We start from the raw sequence: 19,491 nt of genomic DNA on the forward strand, positions 1-19,491 counted from the left end.
CATGAAAGCGAAAAGTGAAAGTGAAGTCGCTCAGTCGTGTCCGACTCCTAGCGACCCCATGGACTACAGCGCACTAGGCTCCTCCGTCCATGGGATTTTCCAGGCAAGAGTACTGGAGTGGGGTACCATTAGCATTTATTTGGGCTTCTCCAGTGGCTCAGCGGTAAAGAATCCTCCTGCATTGCAGGAGATGCAGGATATGGCGGTTCCCTGAGTGGAGAAGATCCCCTGAAGGACGGCATGACAACCCACTCCAGTATTGTCTAGAGAATCTCATGGGCAGAGGAGCCTGGTGGGCTGTGGTTCGTGGGGAAGCAAAGAATCTGACATGACTGAAGGGACTAAGCACAACAGCATTTATTTAGCATTTTCAGACTCTTATTTTAAATCAGTTTGGAGCCTGGGTCCCACCCTGGACTGGGTGGGTCTGTCAGGTCACTCCTGTGATAGTGCTCAGTAACTTTTGGAATTATGATTCTTTTGTTTTTAAATCTGAAGTGCTAGGCTCTGCGTTCAAGTGTCTTATTTACAACCATTCCAAGGTAGGTGTCCCCATTTTATAGTCAAGAACACTGAGATCTGAGCTAGGAAATAGCAGGTCCCTATGGAACTCACGTTGGCTGGCTTCCAGAACTCCCTCTCCGTCTTGCTGTGCATACACACACACACACACACACACACACACCCTTGTCCGGCAGGCCAGTGTGTCACACACACACACACAGGTCCCTCTGGAACTCACGTTGGCCAGCTTCCAGAACTCCGTCTCTGTCTTGCTGCCTTCACACACACACACACACACACACACACACACACACCCTTGTCTGACAGGCCACTGTGCCCACTCATCCCACCCGTGGCCAGGCCCTGGTGGGAGCTCATCCCGAGGTCCTCCCCTTCTCCTGATCCTCTTCAGGAAGCCCATACAGGAAGCGTTGGTGGGAACTGTGGGCCAGAAGAGTGGCTCCCTGGGTGATGAGACAGGTCCAGACCTGAGGAAGGGGTGGCTATGAGGAGGGGAGAAGACCTACGAGGAAGCCCCGGGTGCATCCCCACTACGCCCTCCATCTGTGGTCTCCTCTCCTTGCCTCCCCCATCCCCCAGGCACCCGCCGACCCAGCAGTACCAGGTAAGTGGTGAGGCCCAGGTAGGCTGCGGCCAGCAGTGCTACAAGGCTGAAGTAGGCAGGGTGGGGGAGGCTGGGCACGTAGCTGATCACGAAGTAAAGGTTGACGGCGCAGACCAGCACCATGATGGAGGAAGTGATAACTTTGCTCACCCTTGGGAATGAGAGGGAGATTCAGGATCGGCTGCATCTCCCTCAGGGCCCACAGTCAGCCTGGAGGTAACTAGGGCTTCCCTGGGCTGTGGGGTCTGGTGTAGACCCCTGGCCATTTTCTGCCTCCTGGGCTGGCCAGGCACCACACGGGCAGGATTTGGCAAGAGTACAGGCTGAAGTGAGGGGGAGGAGCTCAAGCTCTAGAAATAGCCCCTGGCTCAGGATTCCAGTCCTGGCTCCTCCCCTTGCTAGCTGTGTGACCCTCGGCAGGTTTCTTAACCTCTCTGATCTTATCAGATATTCCTTATCTGGAATAGTGAGAATTCCTACCTCTTGGTGGTTGTGAGGATCAAGTGCGATAAGCCCAGTGCTGAGGTTGGGGAGTACTCACAGGCCATTGGCAAACTCCTGCATCAGGGCGGGCATGCTGGTGAAGGTGAGGATGGGCAGCACAGCGAAGGGAAGCTGGGGAGAGTCGGAAGGAAGGGGCTGAAGGACCCTGCCGTTAGAAAACAGTGAGGAGGGGAGGAGCAGGCCAGGGCTCCAGTCACCCTCTGCTTCACTGTGCAACCTTGGGAAAGTCCCCTAACCACTCTGAACCTGTTTCTCCACATTCATTGCTTCCACTGTGTGTGCTAGCCGCTCAGTTGTGTTTGACTCTTTGGAACCCCACAAACAATGGCCCACCAGGCTTCTCTGTCCATGGGATTTCCCAGGCAAAAATCAATTCAGTTCAGTCACTCAGTCGTGTCTGACTCTTTGTGACCCCATGGACTGCAGCACGCCAGGCTTCCCTGTCTATCACCAACTCCCGGAGCTTACTCAAACTCATGTCCATCGACTCAGTGATGCCATCCTACTCATCTCATCCTGTCATCCCATTCTCCTGCCTTCAACCTTTCCCAGCATCCGAGTCTTTTCCAGTGGATTCTTCACATCAGGTGGCCAAAGTATTGGAGCTTCAGCTTCAGCAATAATCCTTCCAATGAATATTCAGGACTGATTTCCTTTAGGATGGACTGGTTGGATCTCCTTGCAGCCCAAGGGACTCTCAAGAGTCTTCTCCAACACCACGCACTTCAAAAGCATCAATTCTTTAGCGCTGAGCTTTCTTTATAGTCCAGCTCTCACATCCATATATGACTACTGGAAAAACCATAGCTTTGACTAGACGGACCTTTGTTGGCAAAGTAACGTCTCTGCTTTTTAGTATGCTGTCTAGGTTGGTCATAGCTTTTCTTCCAAGGAGCAAGCATCTTTTAATTTCATGGCTGCGGTCACCACCTGCAGTGATTTTGGAGGAATACTGGAGTGGATTGCCATTTCCTTCTCCAGGGGATCTTCCCAGCCCAGGGATCGAAGCCAGATCTCCCACTGCAGACAGATTCCTTACCATCTGAGCCACCAAGGAAGCCCCAAGGTTGTGGGGGCTCCAAAGCAGAAGGAAGTGTTTGGGGGCTTTGGCCCCAGACTATCTGAGTGTGCATCCTAGCTCTGCTGTGCTGTGCTTAGTCACTCAGTTGTGTCTGACTCTTTGTGACCCCATAAACTGTAGTCCACCAGGCTCCTCTGTCCATGGGTATTGTCCAGGCAAGAATACTGGAGTGGGTTGCCATGCCCTCCTCCAAGGGATCTTTCCAACCCAGAGATCAAACCCATGTCTCCCACATTGCAGGCAGATTCTTTACTATCTGAGCCACCAGGGAAGCCCCCAGCTCTGCTACTGGTCACTTAATTGCGTGCATCAGTTTTTCCATCTGCAAAATGGGAGTAATGGTGGTTCCTACACCCTGGGGCAGCTATGGGTAGTACCAGAACCTTGTAGGTAAAGTGTGTTTAGAATAGTGCCTGGGAGGTGGGGGAGTCTGGGGAGGTAGGGGATTGCTGTGGTTCCTGTTTGGCCCCACAGGGCGGAGGAGGTGATAGGGCCCGCAGGCTCACCAGCAGGCTCTGCAGCACATTGAGCAGGTCGTTGAGGCCTGACAGGTCCCGCAGGTCCCTGAAGACAGCCAGGAGCACAGTGGGCAGGATGGCGCAGGAGCGAGTGAGCAGGACTCGGGCGAAGCGTGACCACCGCAGCTTCAGGAAGCCCTGGGCCATGCAGGGGGAACTCGGTGGTGGGATGCAGGACTGGGGTTCCAGGGGACGAATCCTCCATCCTCCCTCAGCCCATCTGATACCTGCAGGAACCCTCTATTTTTCCATCATTGAAATGGGGGCAGCTCTGTCTATAGTTGGTGGTGAGGGGATAGATGGAGGGAAATTGGGGGCGAGGTTTTCCCCCCTACAGCTGATTGCTGAAGCCTAAACGGTTTTGGAGAAAAGGCCCCTATTAGTCCTGGGTGAGTCTCAGGCCTCACCTCCCTAAATCTCAATTTTCTCATCTGTATAGTAGGGCTTATAAGGGTACCCGTTGGGCTGCCTTAAGGATCAAGGAGGCCCACATCCGAGTCCTAAGTGGTCTGCCTTGTGCTCAGACACCGGCCCGGCCCAGCCACACCTCCATCACAAACTGTCCCGCGTAGGTGCCGGTCATGGTGGAGCTCTGCCCAGCAGCCAGGAGACCCACGGCCCAGATGTACAGGGCTGCAGGACCAAAGAGGCAGCCCAGGATCACGCCCTGGAAGGAGGGGTGTGGTCAGGCCATGGACCCACCCCCTTCTCACGCAGGCTCCGCCCTTGAAGTGGGCGTGGGGAGGGGGAGTCCCGCTGGATGGAGCCCTTCCTCGCCCAGCCCCAGCCCTGCCGTTGGCTTGCTTACTCCTTGGTAAATGTCCACTGCCACGGTCAGGTTGTTCCTGGGAAAGATCGGCGCGTAGTCGTGGAGGCTGCTGTTGGCACAGATGTTGAACTGCGGGCACCGGGCAGTAGGAAGGAGATGTGAAGCACACACTCAATACTGGAAAATCAGACCTCCAAGCCTTGACCAAGGGTTGAAAACTGGTGGCCCACAGTCTGAATCCAGCCCGACATATTTCGCTTGGCCAACACATGTTTTTCTTTAATGTGAATTTGTTAACAACATTTACAATTGAGACGCATTAACAAGCCTGGTTTCTAGCTTCTCTTTGATGGTGAGAGCTGGCATTACTACAGAGACACAATTGGCTGGCAGTGACTCAAGCAGACCCACAGGCCCTGGGACCCACTTCCCACAGCTCTGTGACTCGGTTGGTCTCAAAGACGATGTGTGACTATAGTTTGCCATCCTGTTTAGATCTCTCTCCTTGTGCTAAGGAGCAGAGACTCACGGAGAGGTATGACCTCACAAGGTCACACAGCAAGGCACCCAACAGTGCCTATGTGCTCGGAGTCTTGACTAGTCTGTTCTGACCCCATCAACCCCCTTTAGTGCCTCTGGATAGAGATCCACCCCAAAACTGAGACAGACCCAGGTCCCAAATCCCAGAAAGCCAGGGAGGAGCTGGTTGGTTCCTTCTCTTTCAGAGTCCACTCAAATGCCATCTCGTCCTAGAGGCCTCTCCTGGCCACCTGGGCTAATGTAGAAGCCCCTCCCCCACCACACCCCCAATTATGTTTCATCACCCCCTTTATTTTCTTTACAACATTGTTCATATTTTCCTTTGAAATCAGTCAACTGATTGGTTGATTTTTTTCCAGTTTGCTCACTGCCTTCGAAGTTAATCTACAAGAGGGCAAGGTCTTTGTATCATTGGCTGTTGTATTCCCATGGTCTAAGACACTGGCTGATACATAACAAATGCTCAATAAATATTTGCTGAATGAATGATGGTTTATCTGCTAGTAATGAAGAACTATCACTAGAAATTCAGGAGAAGAAACTGCTTGCATATTCCCAACCCCATGCTCATCCTTAGGCAGGCACCCCCTCCCAGAAGTTTCTCCCCACAGCTGGCTGGGCAAATCCTGCCCATTCTTCAGGTGCAGCTGGAATGCTGAGTCCTCGAAGACTCAGCTCCTCGCCCCCCGCCATCACCTCCCCTGGATGTGTGTGCCTTGGAGCCCCTGGTGTGGTGGTTGACCCTCTACAAGCCTACAGGGGGCAGCTGTGTCTCCCCAGTGGGGTGGGAAAGGGACTCCCAGACAGAGGCCAGTGTCAAGACTCCCTCCCCTACCAGTGCCTGTAGTGCAAGACAGAGACTCAAAGGGCTTAGCTGCACTCTTTGGAGTCCCCTGCAGAACTTGAGGAGCATGAATATATGGGGTGTGCCTCACCGCAGCCTGGTTGGTTTGCTTGTAGAAGGCTTGCCCAAAGACAGCCATGACAAAGAGGTTGATGAGGAAGGAGACAGACAGGGCGATGGTGGCTTCAATCAGGAAGTACATGTTGGCCTCTCGGATGTCCGCCCGCCGGGACCGGTCTACCTCTCGAGACTACGAAGGTAAAAGGACGGAAGCATCGAAGTCCCTTAGAGTTGTCCCAGAACTCTCTACCCTCACAGTCTGCTTATGTTCCCCCAAACCCCGCTCTTTCTAAAGCCCCCTTGCATGATAGTCTGGGATAGTCCTTTGTTTCTGTCTCAGGACCTTTGCACTTGCCGGTCCTTCTGCTTAGAATATCTTCTCCCCTAATCTTCCTTCCCATCCTTCATGTTTCAAAAGCCACTGCCTTAGAAAGGCCTTTGCTGGCTACCTTTTCTAGGGGAGCCCCCTCCTCAGTCATCCTCCATCATGCTGCTCTGTTTCGTTTCCTTCAGAGTATCTTTCACAATCCACTTCTTTCCTTTACTGTTGACTTGCTTATGGTCTGCCTCCCCTACTAGAAATGCATGCTCTAAGAAGTCAGAAGACTTATCTTTTCCCTCACTGATCCTCAGCTCCCAGCACACAGCAGACCCTCTCTATTATTATATATTGAATAAAGAGTGATTCACTTCCCTCCTCAATTCAGAGGCAGGAGTCGAGGGGGCGTGGCTTCAGCCTTGGGGGCGGGGCCAGCATGGCTCTAAGGGAGAGAGCATGTCTCCCTCCCCTCCAGTCTGCTCACCTTGACCAGGGAGGAATGCAGGTAGATGTTGTGGGGCATGATGATGGCGCCAATGATGCCCACGGCTTGCAGCAGCTCGGGCTGGCCACAGCCTGGGCACGAGGGCAGGAACAGGCCCTGAAGCAATGCTCCCTGAGCAGGCTGAGCCACCACGTACTGTGGGGTGAGTGAAAGTCCCTCAGTCATGTCCCATTCTTTGTGACCCCGTGGACTGTAGTCCATGGAATTCTCCAGGCCAGAATACTGGAGTGGGTAGCCTTTCCCTTCTCCAGAGGATCTTCCTGTGCTGTGGGGAGGAGCCTCCTTAGGCCCCACTCCACCCCTGAGTCTCCGTTCTTACCCTCCAGTCCACTTCCAGAGGCTGGAGTGGGGGAGAGGGACTGGTGGGGTGGGGTGCAGGAATGGAGGGGTGCGGGAATGGGGGTAGGGGAATGGGGGGGTGAGGTGGAGTGGGGGTAGGGCATAGCTAAGGTCCTCTCCCCTGTCCCGTTGGGCTCTGCATGGGGCAGAGTAGGGTGGCTTTGGTGCAGGCCCCTGTTATGGGTCTGGCTTCCCACCTCATAGCCGAAGGTCAAGGCCATTATGGTAATAAGAAATCCAAAAAAGGCTTCCAGCTTCCGCAACCCTAGGGTGAGAGCAAAGGGGCTGAACAACAACAACAAAAACCACCCAAAACCAAAATTGTAACTTAAGCAATTATTAATGGCTGATATCCTGAGCACTTTGTTCCAGGCACTGTGCCCCGGACTTGACCAGTGTTACCGCAATGAATCCTCCCCACAGCCCTGTGACCTCTGTGCTAGTCTCTGCGTGTTGTAGATGAAGAAACACTAGTCTAAGTTGCTCAAGGCCGTGCAGAGCAAGGTTGCTCAGAGCCCTTCTCCCAGTTCACCAGAGTACCATTACATTCATTGCCAGCCCCCTCCTCGCCCGAGTCCCGCTGGGGATGAGAGGCACACACCCACCGTAGTTATCGAGGAAGAGGAAGAAGAAAGTGTCCACGATGGTGATGAGGACACCACCCCAGAGTGGGATTCTGAAACCAGAGTGGCCTGGGTCAGCCTAGCCCAGTTCAGGAGTCTGGATCTCCCATCCTCAGGGCTGGAGCCGTGGAATGGGGCCTCCAGGGAGCAGGCACTCAAGGGGCCCCAGACAGCTGAGGGAGAGGGGAGCCAGGGTGCTGGAGACCTAAAATGGCACCTCCATGCTGGGCAGGGGACCAGCGTGGTAGGGAGCTTGGGGCTGCAGTATTGAAGCCTGCAAGATGACCAACATCTGTCTGATTTGCAGCAAGTCGCTTTACATATCTGGGTCTGTGTTTCCCCATCTGGCAGATTGGTCAATAACTGAGTCAGAGATGACTACAGGATGAAGTGGCCAGGGGGAAATAGAAGGCCTGGGGAGGAAGCGGCAGTTGTTCCCAGCCCTGGGCTGAAGAACTAGGGCCCCTCTGGAGTACCGTCCGGCGGAGAGCAGACTGAATGCAATAGCTGTGCCAATGACTTCCTGCATGTCTGAGCCCACGATGGCTAGCTCGATGGTCAGCCAGAGGAGAATGCGGGGCACCTAGGGGGAGGACGTAGTCCCGTCAGCAAGGCTGTCTCTTGTCTCAGTCCTGCACTCACCTGTCTGCAGCTGGCACTATATGCCTGGAAGCCTGTAAACTACATTTGCAAGTTGGCTTTGCCAGTTGGCTTCATGGTGCCATGGTGGTTTCACGTGTAAAATTAGTTACAGAAGCTTCAATTAAATAGAGTCGGGAGATAAGAAGGGGAAGCTTCCACACCCTTCAAAGATAGCAGAACCCAAGAGACAGAAGACTCTTCTTTCCTGGAAAGGACTTAGGCACTGAAAAGTCATGGACTCTTTGTTTGCTATCAGCCTCCCTCCTACCTTCCCTTTTCCCTCCATAAAAGCGTTCTCCTTCCCTTGCTGTGTAGAGACCTTGCAGGTGGCTCCCCATGGCTACAGACCCTGAATTATCATTCTCTGCTGATACTGAATAAACCCATCTTTGCTGGACACATATCTAACCTAAAATATCTGATTTAGGTCAACAGTAAGAAATATTTAAGGAAAATTAAAAAACAGGTAGAGATCTTTTCCCTCTGCTTCTGGAGCTGGCCCCAGCAAGGGCACCGCGTAGTCTGGGCTCCAATCAGCAGTGGTGGCAGTGTTTCTAGAAGCTCGACAGCAAATGATGGTCCTCGGGTTTCTGTCCAGCAGCTTCCTGATCTCTGGGTAACACCTCCTTCTCTTGCTCCTTCAGCTCTGTCAACACCTTTGGGACTACATCCTGTATTAGATGCCTTTGACTGATCCAGTGGTATAATTTCTGTTTGCTTGCCTGGACGCTGACAACAGCCAAGTCCCCAGTGTCCACCCCAGCCAATGGTTATTCCACACCAATTTTGCCACCCCCCCACCCACACCGTTTTTCCGCTTAGGCAAGTCACTTCCCCAGGTTTCAATGTCCTCTTCGGTAAAAAGAGCAAGATACCTCTAGTGTCCCTCTCATTCTGCATTCTATTCGTTTGAGCCTCAGCCTTATCTATCACGTGGACTTGCAATGCTCCACTTGAGATGATATTTTTATTTGATCATCGAAGCTTTCAATGGCTGTTTGGGATTTCGAAGCTACAGATGCTTCCTGTCCAGGGGCACCAAGCTCACCTTAGGGTAGTAGAGATGGCAGACCTCGCCCAAGTCCTTGCCTGTCACCACGCCCAGCCGGGCAGCCAGTCGCTGGCAAAGCAAGCCCAACACTGTGGCCCACAGCAGCACCCAGAGCAGCTGCGAGAATTTAGGGAGAGGCCGTCAGCCAGAGGGGCTAGTTTCTGATAACCCCTGAATTGCTGGGACCTTCTAACCTAGGACACTCACTGGGGAGAGGATGGGGGAGACAAAGCTGGAAGACAATGCCCCCTACACCCCACATTCTGGCCCGACTGCCCTGGAGACCCTTTTCTGGCCCATTTGAACTTAACACCTGTTCCCAGCAACACTGGCCAGGCAGGCCACTCTGGGGAGTTGTGGCAAAGCTGGGGGTCTCCACCCACTTAGCCTGGTCACCACCCTCCCCATGGTGCCCCGACTCCATCACTTTGAATCCAGCCACAGCCCCAGCCTGAAGATCTGACTCAATGTTTCCTGGGTCCAGGAATGCGATGCTCATGAGGAATCCAGGCCCCGTGAAGGCCCACAGCTTCCGCAGGCTGAATGCACCCTGTGGAGGGGAGTGGAATGAGGGGTCTTGGGTGGGCCCAGCTGGCCTTGGCCAGCCCCCAGTTGACACCTTCCCAGGCTCAGGGGCCCAGGCTGGCCAGCCCTGCCTTCGATTCCCCATTCCTGGAGCTATCACCTGGAGGGTTAGTGGAGCACATGGGGTGGGAAGGATTTAGGGTTTGCTGAGTCACGGCAGATCGGCTGTCTGGATGGGTCAGTTCTGCAGTCTGCACCTGATTGGCCCGCCTCATGCAGGCCCTGACTCAGCAGATCCTCAGAGCCCAGAGGGGAGTTTTCCTGGGTCAGACCTCCCTGGTCCAACTCCTCCCTCTGCAGCACCTTCTCAGACCACAGGGCCTCCTCTCTGGAGTCCACCAAGCCTAGGGTCTCCCCACCCCATTCCGGGGAGCCTGAGTCTCTCTGAAGACTCTGGAAATGCAGGATGATGTATCCTAGGCTTCCCTGGTTGCTCAGACTGGAAAGAATGTCTGCAGTGCAGGAGACCTGGGTTTGATGCCTGGGTCAGGAAGATCCCCTGGAGAAGGGAATGGCTATCCATTCCAGTATTCTTGCCCGAAGAATCCCATGGACAGAGGAGCCTGGTGGGCTACAGTCCATGGGGTCACTGAGAGTCCGACATGACTGAGCAACTAACACACACACTGTCCCAGAAGCCGGCCCACCGGCTTCACCTCTCCCCATGCCCTTGTCTGCTTCCTTTCCTTAAATATTACAACAAATCCCTGAGGCTGCAATGCAAACTCATCCCAGGTCCTTTCCCCTTCCTAGGAGAGCTGAGATTCATTTAAAAAGCCACTTGGTAATTTTTAGACAAATATTAAGGCCCCAGCTAAGCACTTGAGGACAGAAGCAGGAGGGCGCCAGTTCCCATTGTCTGTCACAGCTGTTCAGAGCCCAGAGGGACTGGCCCTGATCTTCAGGAGACCTCCCTCCCTCCCCAGGCTGGTGAGATCCCGCATGATCCGGTGCATCCTGAAAGACCTCAGGAAGTCTCCAGTGTTCTCACCGATTCTGTATCCGGAATGGGGATCTTCTCACTTAGGTAGGTCCCTCCGGGAGGCGCTTGCTGTGGCTCTGGACTGGGTGGGCTGGAGATGGAGCCATATCTGGTCCCTCCCTGCTTTGGGGGGCCCGTGTCACCTGTGAAGGGCCCCACAAGCCTTGGTGAGTGACCTGCCTCTTTCTGCTGGCCCAGGGTTAAAGCTATCTGTCCTCTTCCCCACCTGCTCCTGGCAGACAGGAGAAATGAAGGCCCCACCAAATAAGAGCCTTTCATTCCCATCTTGGGTCCATCACCTCCACCCATGGACCAGACACTCCAGTAGACGTGTGAGAAGTGGAGCCTTCAGGGTTCCCTCCTTCCATGGGAGGGCAGAGATTCCCAGATCTACTTCTCTCTCCACGCAGGATGTGGAGAGGGATGTGGGTTCCGAGCAGGCGATACTGACACCACCTCGTGCCGTATCCCTGCCGCCTGCAGGAGCCAAGGAAGCTGCAAGGGCTCCAGGTTCACAGAGACAAGGCTCTGCCCTTGGAGGTGTGAAGAGCCCAGCCCCAGGCTGGTGTCTGGAGTGTGGTTGAGATCCAGACCCCCACACTGCAGCAGGGACTTCCCTTGCCCGCCCTGACTCTCCCCATCACACCCCCACTCAGGCTCTGTCCCTGGAGGGGGCTGCTCACCTGACATGAGGACCGCAGGCTCGGGCACTCTCTGTGCGAGTGGCTGGCGTGCCGGGCAGCCCCTCACGGGCATGGCAAGCCCATGCTTCCTCTCTAGGCAGTGGCGATTGTGCGGGTCCACGCCCTCTTACCCATCCTCAGCTGTCCTCACACGCAGGCACGTTGTGAAACACTTTCCAAAGGCAGAAGTGGCCAGTTCTGGAGGAAGGGTCTGGGTGGCCACAGCAAGGACATTTGTTCCCCTCCTGGCCTGAGCCCCACAACACCTCTGGCTCCCTTCCAGGCACTCCGAGTTCTGCACCTCTCCCAAGTTAGCTCTGATTTTGGACAACTTCCTGCCACTTGGGCATGCATGTCTAGATCACGTGACTGCCCGCTAGCCCACCCTCACCCTGTACAAGCAGTCAGGTCCTTCTCCTTTTTAATCTTGGGTCCCATGGCCACGGGGAGGAAGGGAGTTCTGATGGCTGTCTAGGTCTCAGTGTCCCATTGAGTGCCTTAGAGGGAAAGATCTTCCGGCCACTGCCACGGGGACATACACTGAAGATTCAGGCCAAAGAGATCCCCAGAAGAAAGAGGCACTGGAATTCTGGTCTTGGTTCTGCCACCGATCCACTTGACATTGTCACCAGATCACGTCTTGTCTCTGACCTTGTTCCTTCTGTTAAGAAGGGTTCAGTCTAGCTAAAAGGTCAAAAGGTGCCCAAGGAGGCCAGGCAGGTAAGATAAACTATGAGACAGGTTGGGAATGAGAAGAACAGTGCTGGCTCAGTGCTCAATGACAAACGATGCTCAGCCTCAGTATCAGGGGGAAGTAATAGGGAGTGGTGGTGGTTTAGTCACTAAGTCGTGTCTAACACTTGCGACCTCATGGAGGTAGCCCGCCAGGCTCCTCTGTCCATGGGATTTTCCAGGCAGGAATACTGGAGTGGGTTGCCATTTCCTTCTCCAGGGGATCTTCCCAACCCAGAAGTCGAACCCAGGTCTCCTGCATTGCAGGCAGATTCTTTACCGATGGAGCTATGAGGGAGGGAGGGAGGGAATGATGGAGACAAAGGTCATAAACTCTGTCTGAAGAGGGCAGTGCTCACAGAGTTCCAGCCAGTTGTCATGTGAGGATGTGGGTCCACTGTCATTAAGTCGTCTGTTTTGTCAAGGATGCTGGAAAATTTATGCAACATATGCTGTTTGAATACTGGGCTCAAATGTTTTGCAAATATTGGGTGACCTAAGCAAGCGTTTCTATGGGCCAGATTCCACTTTAGGATGATCAATCTGTTAGCTCTAGACCCTTCCAGCTCCCAATCTCTTCTCCTTGCCAGCTGCCAACTCCTTTATCCCCCCACTTACCTCCCTCGGAGTCTTCTCCCTGCCATGCCCACTCATGTCCTCTATCCTGTATCCTTTCTTTTCTGCCAAGATTTAAAACTCGAATTGTCATGGTGTTTCCCACTCCAAAGTCTGGACCTCCAGACACAGAGAAAATCAGGGCTTGTTCCCAAGCCCAGGCTTGATCTGGGATGTGATGTTTCCTCAGGTTGAGTCAAAAACTTGAGCCAAAGCTTGGAACCCCAGGATGGGGGGAGGCAGCCAATTTCCTGGCTCCTCGTTGAAAAGAGAGGCTGGAGGGATGGGAGAGGCAGGGGTAGAGGGGTGAATGGTTGAGTCACGAATGACAGAGCAGCACTGTGGTTTGTCGATGTGCAATCCCGTTGCTCAAGTCACCAGCCTTGACTTCTAGGGTTTACACAGGTTTGCAATCACTACTTTGGACTCACGTGGGGTGGCTGGGGGATAGGGCTGGGGTAGGAGGCTGTGATGGTTTAATTTTTGTGTGTCAGTTTGAGCCATGGGGAGCCCAGTAATTTGGTCAGACATTCTAGGTGTGTCTGTAAGGGTGTTTTTGGAGGACATTAATATTTGAATTTCGAGCCTAGTAGGCTATAGTCCATGGGGTCACTAAGAGTCGGACGTGACTGAGCAACTTCACTTTCACTTTTCACTTTCATGCATTGGAGAAGGAAATGGCAACCCACTCAGGTGTTCTTGCCTGGAGAATCCCAGGGACGGAGAAGCCTGGTGGGCTGCCGTCTGTGGGGTTGCACAGAGTTGGACACGACTGAAGCGACTTAGCAGCAGCAGTAGACTAAGTAAATCAGATTTCTCTCCCTAATGTGGGTATCATCCAATGAATTTGACAAGAACAAAAGGCTGAGTAAGGGAGAATTCTCTCTCTCGATGAGTGCCTTTGAACTGAACACTAGTCTTCTTCGGTCTTCAGACTTAGTTTGGACTAGAACTTATATATCATCAGCCCTCCTGTTTCTCAGACCTTCAGACTCAGATTGGAATTGTATATGCCCTTGACTCCAGGGTTTTCAGCTTGCAGATCTTGGGACTTCTTAGCCTCTATACTCTCATGGGCCAGTTCCTTATTATCTATCTATCTGCCTATCTATTTATATTTTCTGTTGGTTTTGTTTCTCTGGAGACCCTAAGACAGAGGTCGTCCTCTTTGCATTTTTTGAGGCCTGCCCTATAGTTAGGAACTTGGTGAGTGTAACTTAATGACTGATTAAATCACTGATTAAATCCAGCACAAACTCTGCCTTACACAAGAGGCAGTATGTGTAATGGTTAAGAGCAGGGCTTTCTGGCCAGTGTCTCCATGAGCCAGAGCTCTGGAAATCTGCATAGTGGTCCCCTCATATCTGGAGTTGTTGCTGAATACTAAGCCCTATATGCGTAGAGTGAAATTGCATGAAGCCCAATTCGATCAAAATGGATCACAGACTTAAATGTAAATTTAAAACTATAAAATTTTTAGAAAAAAAGTAAGGAAGGGAATTCCCTGGCAGTCCAGTGGATAGGATTCTGCATTTTCACTGCTGTGACTCGGGTTCCATCCCTGGTGGAGGGATAAGATCTGTAAGCCGCAGAGCATGGCCCAAAACAAAAAAGAAAAAAAAAAGTAGGAGAAAACCTTCAGGATCTAGGACTAGACGAAGACTTGTTAGACTTGACACCAAAAGCGTGACTGATAAAGGGGAAAAGGATGAATTGGACCTTATCAAAATGAAAACTTTTCCTCTGTGAAGAACCATGTTAAAAGAAAAGCTAAAAATTCACAGAAAATATTTACAAACCACATATCTGACAAAACACCAGTATCTAGAAATAAGGAACTCTCTTAAAACTCGAGAGTGAAAACACAAACAGCCCAATTAGAAATGGGCAGGGAGTTCCCCGGTGGTCCAGTGGTTGGACTTCAGTGCTTTCACTGTTGTGACCAGGGATTCAATTCCTGGTTGGGGAACTGAGATCCCACAAGTCTCGTGGTGTGGCCGAAAAAAAAAAAAATGAAAAAGAAATGGGCAGAAGTCATGAACACACACCTCACCAAACAGGACATACAGATGGCAAACAAATATATGAAAAGATGTTTGGTGTTGTTAGCCATTCATTTCAGTTCACTTCAGTTCAGTCGCTCAGTCGTGTCCGACTCTTTGCGACCCCATGAATCGCAGCACACCAGGCCTCCCTGTCCATCACCAACTCCCGGAGTTGTCTCAAACTCACGTCCATTGAGTCAGTGACGCCATCCAACCATCTCATCCTCTGTCGTCCCTTTCTCCTCCTGCCCCCAATCCCTCCCAGCATCAGAGTCTTTTCCAATGAGTCAACTCTTTGCATGAGGTGGCCAAAGTAGCCATTAGGAAAATACAAATGAAATCATAATGAGATATGACTATATCCCAATCAGAGTGGATAAAATAAAAAGTAGTCACAATATCAAATATTGATGAGGATGTGGAGAAACTAGGTCAATCACTCATGTATTGCTTGTGGGAATATAAAATGGTATAACCACTCTGGAGATACTTTGGAAATTTCTTTAAAAATTAAAGATGTGGTCTTCCCTGGTGACTCAGTGGTAAAGAATCCGCCTGCCAATATAGGAGACATGAGTTCGATCCCTAATCTTAGAGGATCCCCGTGTGGTGGAGCAGCTAAGCCGGAGCTCCACAACAATTGAGCCTGTGCTCTGGAGCCTGGCAGCCTGCATACTGCACCTTCTGAAGCCCGTGCTCAGGGACAGAGAAGCCACTGCAATGAGAAGCCCCCACTTGCCACAGCTGGAGAGGGCCCAGGCACAACAATGAAGACCCAGCACAGCCAAAAATAAATAAAATTATAACTCCCCCCAAAAAATTAAAAATGCAACTACTATATGATTTAGCAACTGCAGTCCTGGGCATTTTTTTTTTTAAACTGGAGAAATGATCATTTATGTTCACTCAGAAATCTGTACACAAATTTTTATAGCAGCTTTAATTATAAGAGCTCAAACTAGAAACAATCCATACCATTCTTCAACAGGTGAATCGTTAACCAAAGTACAGTACATCCATACCATAGACTGTACTGTGATATTCATAATATACTATGGTATACATGTATCCCAGAGAGGTTAAAACTTATGTTCATACTAAAACCTGTATATGAATGTTGATAACAGCTTTATCTCTAATAGCCCCAAACTAAAATTAGCCTAGCTGTCATTCAACAGGAGAATGGTTAAACTAAGTGCGATACAAACCATTGATTCCTATTTAGCTGTGAAATGAACGAACTACTGATACACAGTAACTTGGAAGAATCTCCAAGAAATCATGCTAAATGAAAAAAATCAATTTGTAAAGTTTTCATGTTTTACTCTTTCATTATGTAACATCTGTACATAAGTAAGAGTAAAAATAGGGACATCTGAAAAAGAGCTGTGGGTTGTGTCAAGGTCAATATCCTGGTTGATTCAAAGCAGAGATTCAAACAGATACTTGTACAGTTGTGTTCAGAGCAACGTTTTTCACAGTAGCCAAAAGGAGGAAATCATTCAAATACCTATCAAGAGGAATAAAGTGCTATATCTATCCAATGGAATATTATTCAGCCTTAAAGAGAAATGAAATTCTGATATATGCTACCATGTGGATGAACCTTGAAAACAGTATGCTAAGTGAAATAAGCCAGTCACAAAAGGACAAATATTGTATGATTCCACTTACACAAGGCAAATTTACAGAGGCAGAAAATAGGACAATGATTACTACAGGCTGTGGGATGGGAAAAAAAGGGAGTTATTATTTAATGGGTACAAAGATTTCGTCTGGGATGACAAAAATGTTCCAGAAACAGATGGTGGTGATGGTTGTACAACAATGTGAATGTACTTAATGCCAGTGAATTGTACACCTAAAAATGGTTAAAAGGGTACAGCATATTTTGGGCTTCCCTGGTGGCTCACACAGTAAAGAATTTGTCTGCAGTGCAGGAGACCCAGGTTCGATGCCTGGGTCAGGAAGATCCCCTGGAGAAGGGAATAGCAACCCTCTCCAGTATTCTGGCCTGAAGAACTCCATGGACAGAGGAGCCTGGCAAGCTACAGTCCATGGGGGTCACAAAGAGTCAGATACGACTGAGTGACTATCACTTTCACTTTATTGAATTCTCCAGGCCAGAATACTGGAATGGGTACCTTTCCCTTCTCCAGGGGATCTTCCCAACCCAGGAATTGAACCCAGGTCTCCCACAATGCTGGCGAATTCTTTACCAGCCGAATCACAGGGAAGCCCCTTTATGTATATATTACCACCAAAAAAAAAAAAAATGTGGAAAAAATCCTGGTTGTGATATTGTCCTTTAGTTTTTTAATTAGTTATTTTTGGTTGCGCTGGGTTTTTGTTGCTGCATGCAGGCTTTCTCTAGGTGCAGTGACTGGTGGCTACCCTTCCTTGTGGTGCTTGGGCTTCTCTTGTTGCGGAGCACGGTTCTCTAGAGCTCAGGCTCAGTAATTGTGGCATGTGGGCTTAGTTGCTGCATGTGAGGTCTTCCCGGATCAGGGATTGAACCCGTGTCCCCTGCATTGACAGGTAGATTCTTAACCACTGGACCACCAGGGACGTTCCATATTGTATTATAGTTTTCCATATGTTCAGAGATATATATAGCTTAGGAGTATGGAGTAAGAAATGGGAATCGTAGAAGTTCTGGGGACAAATGATACAATCTAAAAACAAACTGGTGTTGGAATAGGAGAGAAGGCAGGGAAGTGGCAGACCCCTTCCCAAGTCACCTGATGCTCTACAGAGGAAGGATGTCTGTGGGCTGGACGTTACTGCCCTCCCTTCCCCCCGACCACAGCAAAGCATCAGGCACTTGAGGGAGCCCTCAAAGTCTGCAGGAACATTCTGGGTGCACTGGGCTGGGTCAACCTTGGTTTCAGTTCTCCATGGATGGGAACTCGCAGTGCTTAGGAGGCTCTTCAAGACCCAGCTGTCCCTACCTCACCATGACTGAGCACTTTCACACCAGCTTCTCCCTCCTGCCCCACCCCCATTGTGGATCAGCCTTGCTGGCCTTCCGACACCAACTTGCCATGCTCAGAGCCTTTGCACTTGCCATTCCTCTGGCTTGCTATTCCCACAGCTCTTCACGGGTCTGACTCCTGATCATTCAGATCCCAACTCAGCTGAGACATCAGAGAAACCCTCCCTTAAGCCTCCACCCATGAATCCCTTTCTGTCCATGACTCAGCCATAATTGTTTTCATAAAAATATCTGAAATTTTACATAATAAATGATCTTTTGTGTTTGCTGTCTGTCTCCTCATGCTATCTGCAAGTGCCATGAGGACAGAAGCTTGGTCTTGTCCCTGCTAATCTCCGAGTGTTCAGAACAATCCTGGCGCATGGAAGGAACCCGATATTTGTTGAGCTGATTGCCTGACTGAACGAAAAGACCTCATCCTCTATAGCTGTTGCTATCCAGGCTGATAGCTGCTAGCCACGTGTGGCTATTTAAATGGAAATTAATTAAAATTAAAGTAGAACTTCAGTTCCTCAGTCATATTAATCACATTTCTAGTACTCAGTGGCCACATGTGACTTGTGGCTACCCTACTGGACATTGGCAGGTAGAGAACATTTCCATCATTACAGTCTTGTAGATATTGGTCCCTCTTGTCCACTGGAGTGCAAAGCTCTGGGACCCTTGTCTCTTAGCTGGTGGGAGGAATGAACAGATGGAAGGATGGAGTCTATGTACAGATTACTAGCTGCCACATTGGGGGTGGCCCCCTATTTGTTACTGAGTTGTATTGGGCAGAAACAAGTCACTGGCCAGAACTGTCATTAACCAAGGAGCCAAAAGGAGGTGATGATCGCCTGCCTATTCTTTGTAACTGGGGACCCTCCATGCAGTTTAGGGGTTCCTGTGTGTAGTGGAGACTGGGAGGAAGAAGGTAAGCTGGTGGCATGGGGAGGGAGGGAGGGTTGGAAAGCTTCCGGAGTGTTGTTGAGCAAGGCTGCTGGTGAACACACTGACTTCTTTGTTTCTTTGACGGTAGCCGGCAATTATGCTGAGTGGGCTCTATTAATTATTCTGTTTGCCAAAAGCCCCGCCCCTCTATCCTGACTAACCTAGGGACTAAAAATGTGGGGTTTTCTTATTTTGTTTATTTATTTCATTGCATCAGGTCTTAGTTGCAGCCTGTGGGATCTTTATTTGCAGCATGCAAATTGTTAATTGGGTTAGGGTTAGGGGAATCTTAAGGGCTTTCCTGGAGGCTAAGCAGTAAAGAATATCCCTCTACCGATACAGGAGCCCCAGATGCTGGTTATATCCCTGGATTGGGAAGATCCCCTGGTGAAGGGAATGGCAACCCGCTCCAATATTCTTGCCTGGAAAATTCCATGGACAGAGGAGCCTGGTACTCCATGAGATGGCAAAGATTTCCAGTTGAAAAGAGTCCCACATGACTGAGCTATATTGAACACAGACACACACAGTGGGATCTAGTTCCCTCAGCAGGGATCCAACCAGACCTCCTGCAATGGGAGCTTGGAATCTTAGCCAATGGGCCACCAGAGATATTCCTAAAATGTCCGTTTTGGGGATCCAACGTCCAGGTTTGAATCCTATTTCCCACGTGTTAACTCTGTTAACATTTTCGTGCCTCTATTTTCTTATTTGTAAAATAGGGATGGTGGTGGTGTAGTCGCTCAGTCGTGTCGGACTTCTGCAACCCCATGGACTGTAGCTCCAGGCTCGCCTGTCCATGGAATTCTCCAGGCAAGAAAACTGAAGTGGGTTGACATTTCCTTCTCCAAGGGATCTTCCCGACCCAGGGACTGAACCTGGGTCTCCTGCATTGCAGGCAGATTCTTTAGTGACTGAGCCCCCAGGGAAGCCCAAAATAGGGATATTGATCATAATAAAAATCTAGGAAGAAGGGCTGAAAATCGCTCGATAAACCCTG

At 50.6% G+C, this 19,491-nt stretch overlaps 1 protein-coding gene across 3 annotated transcripts; it reads right to left on the bottom strand.

The window, feature by feature from the left end:
• Positions 1-333: 333 nt before the first annotated feature.
• On the bottom strand, positions 334-11,496 carry SLC11A1 (solute carrier family 11 member 1). 3 transcript variants are annotated; one of them, XR_015142114.1, is made up of 15 exons: positions 11,175-11,493; positions 10,501-10,634; positions 9,352-9,474; positions 8,922-9,041; positions 7,708-7,814; positions 7,214-7,284; positions 6,806-6,873; positions 6,249-6,404; positions 5,477-5,635; positions 4,041-4,130; positions 3,780-3,899; positions 3,221-3,459; positions 1,671-1,744; positions 1,127-1,280; positions 334-992 (listed from the first exon to the last, which is right to left on the bottom strand). XR_015142114.1 is itself a non-coding variant. In XM_086340325.1 (15 exons), exons 1-15 carry the CDS (start codon positions 11,245-11,247, stop codon positions 879-881), a joined length of 1,713 nt encoding a protein of 570 aa, XP_086196451.1. In that variant the 5' UTR covers positions 11,248-11,496; the 3' UTR covers positions 334-878. The 3 variants fall into 3 exon arrangements, 2 of the variants coding, with proteins under 2 accessions (XP_086196451.1, XP_086196462.1); XM_086340325.1 differs by having other exon boundaries at positions 3,221-3,370; positions 11,175-11,496; XM_086340336.1 differs by lacking the exons at positions 8,922-9,041; positions 9,352-9,474 and having other exon boundaries at positions 3,221-3,370; positions 11,175-11,481.
• Positions 11,497-19,491: the final 7,995 nt, after the last annotated feature.

This window comes from Bos grunniens, chromosome 2 (assembly GCF_055505025.1).
Source record: "Bos grunniens cultivar Pamir isolate PY7600 chromosome 2, Bosgru_T2T1.0, whole genome shotgun sequence".
In the NCBI taxonomy this organism is placed as follows: Eukaryota; Metazoa; Chordata; class Mammalia; order Artiodactyla; family Bovidae; genus Bos; species Bos grunniens.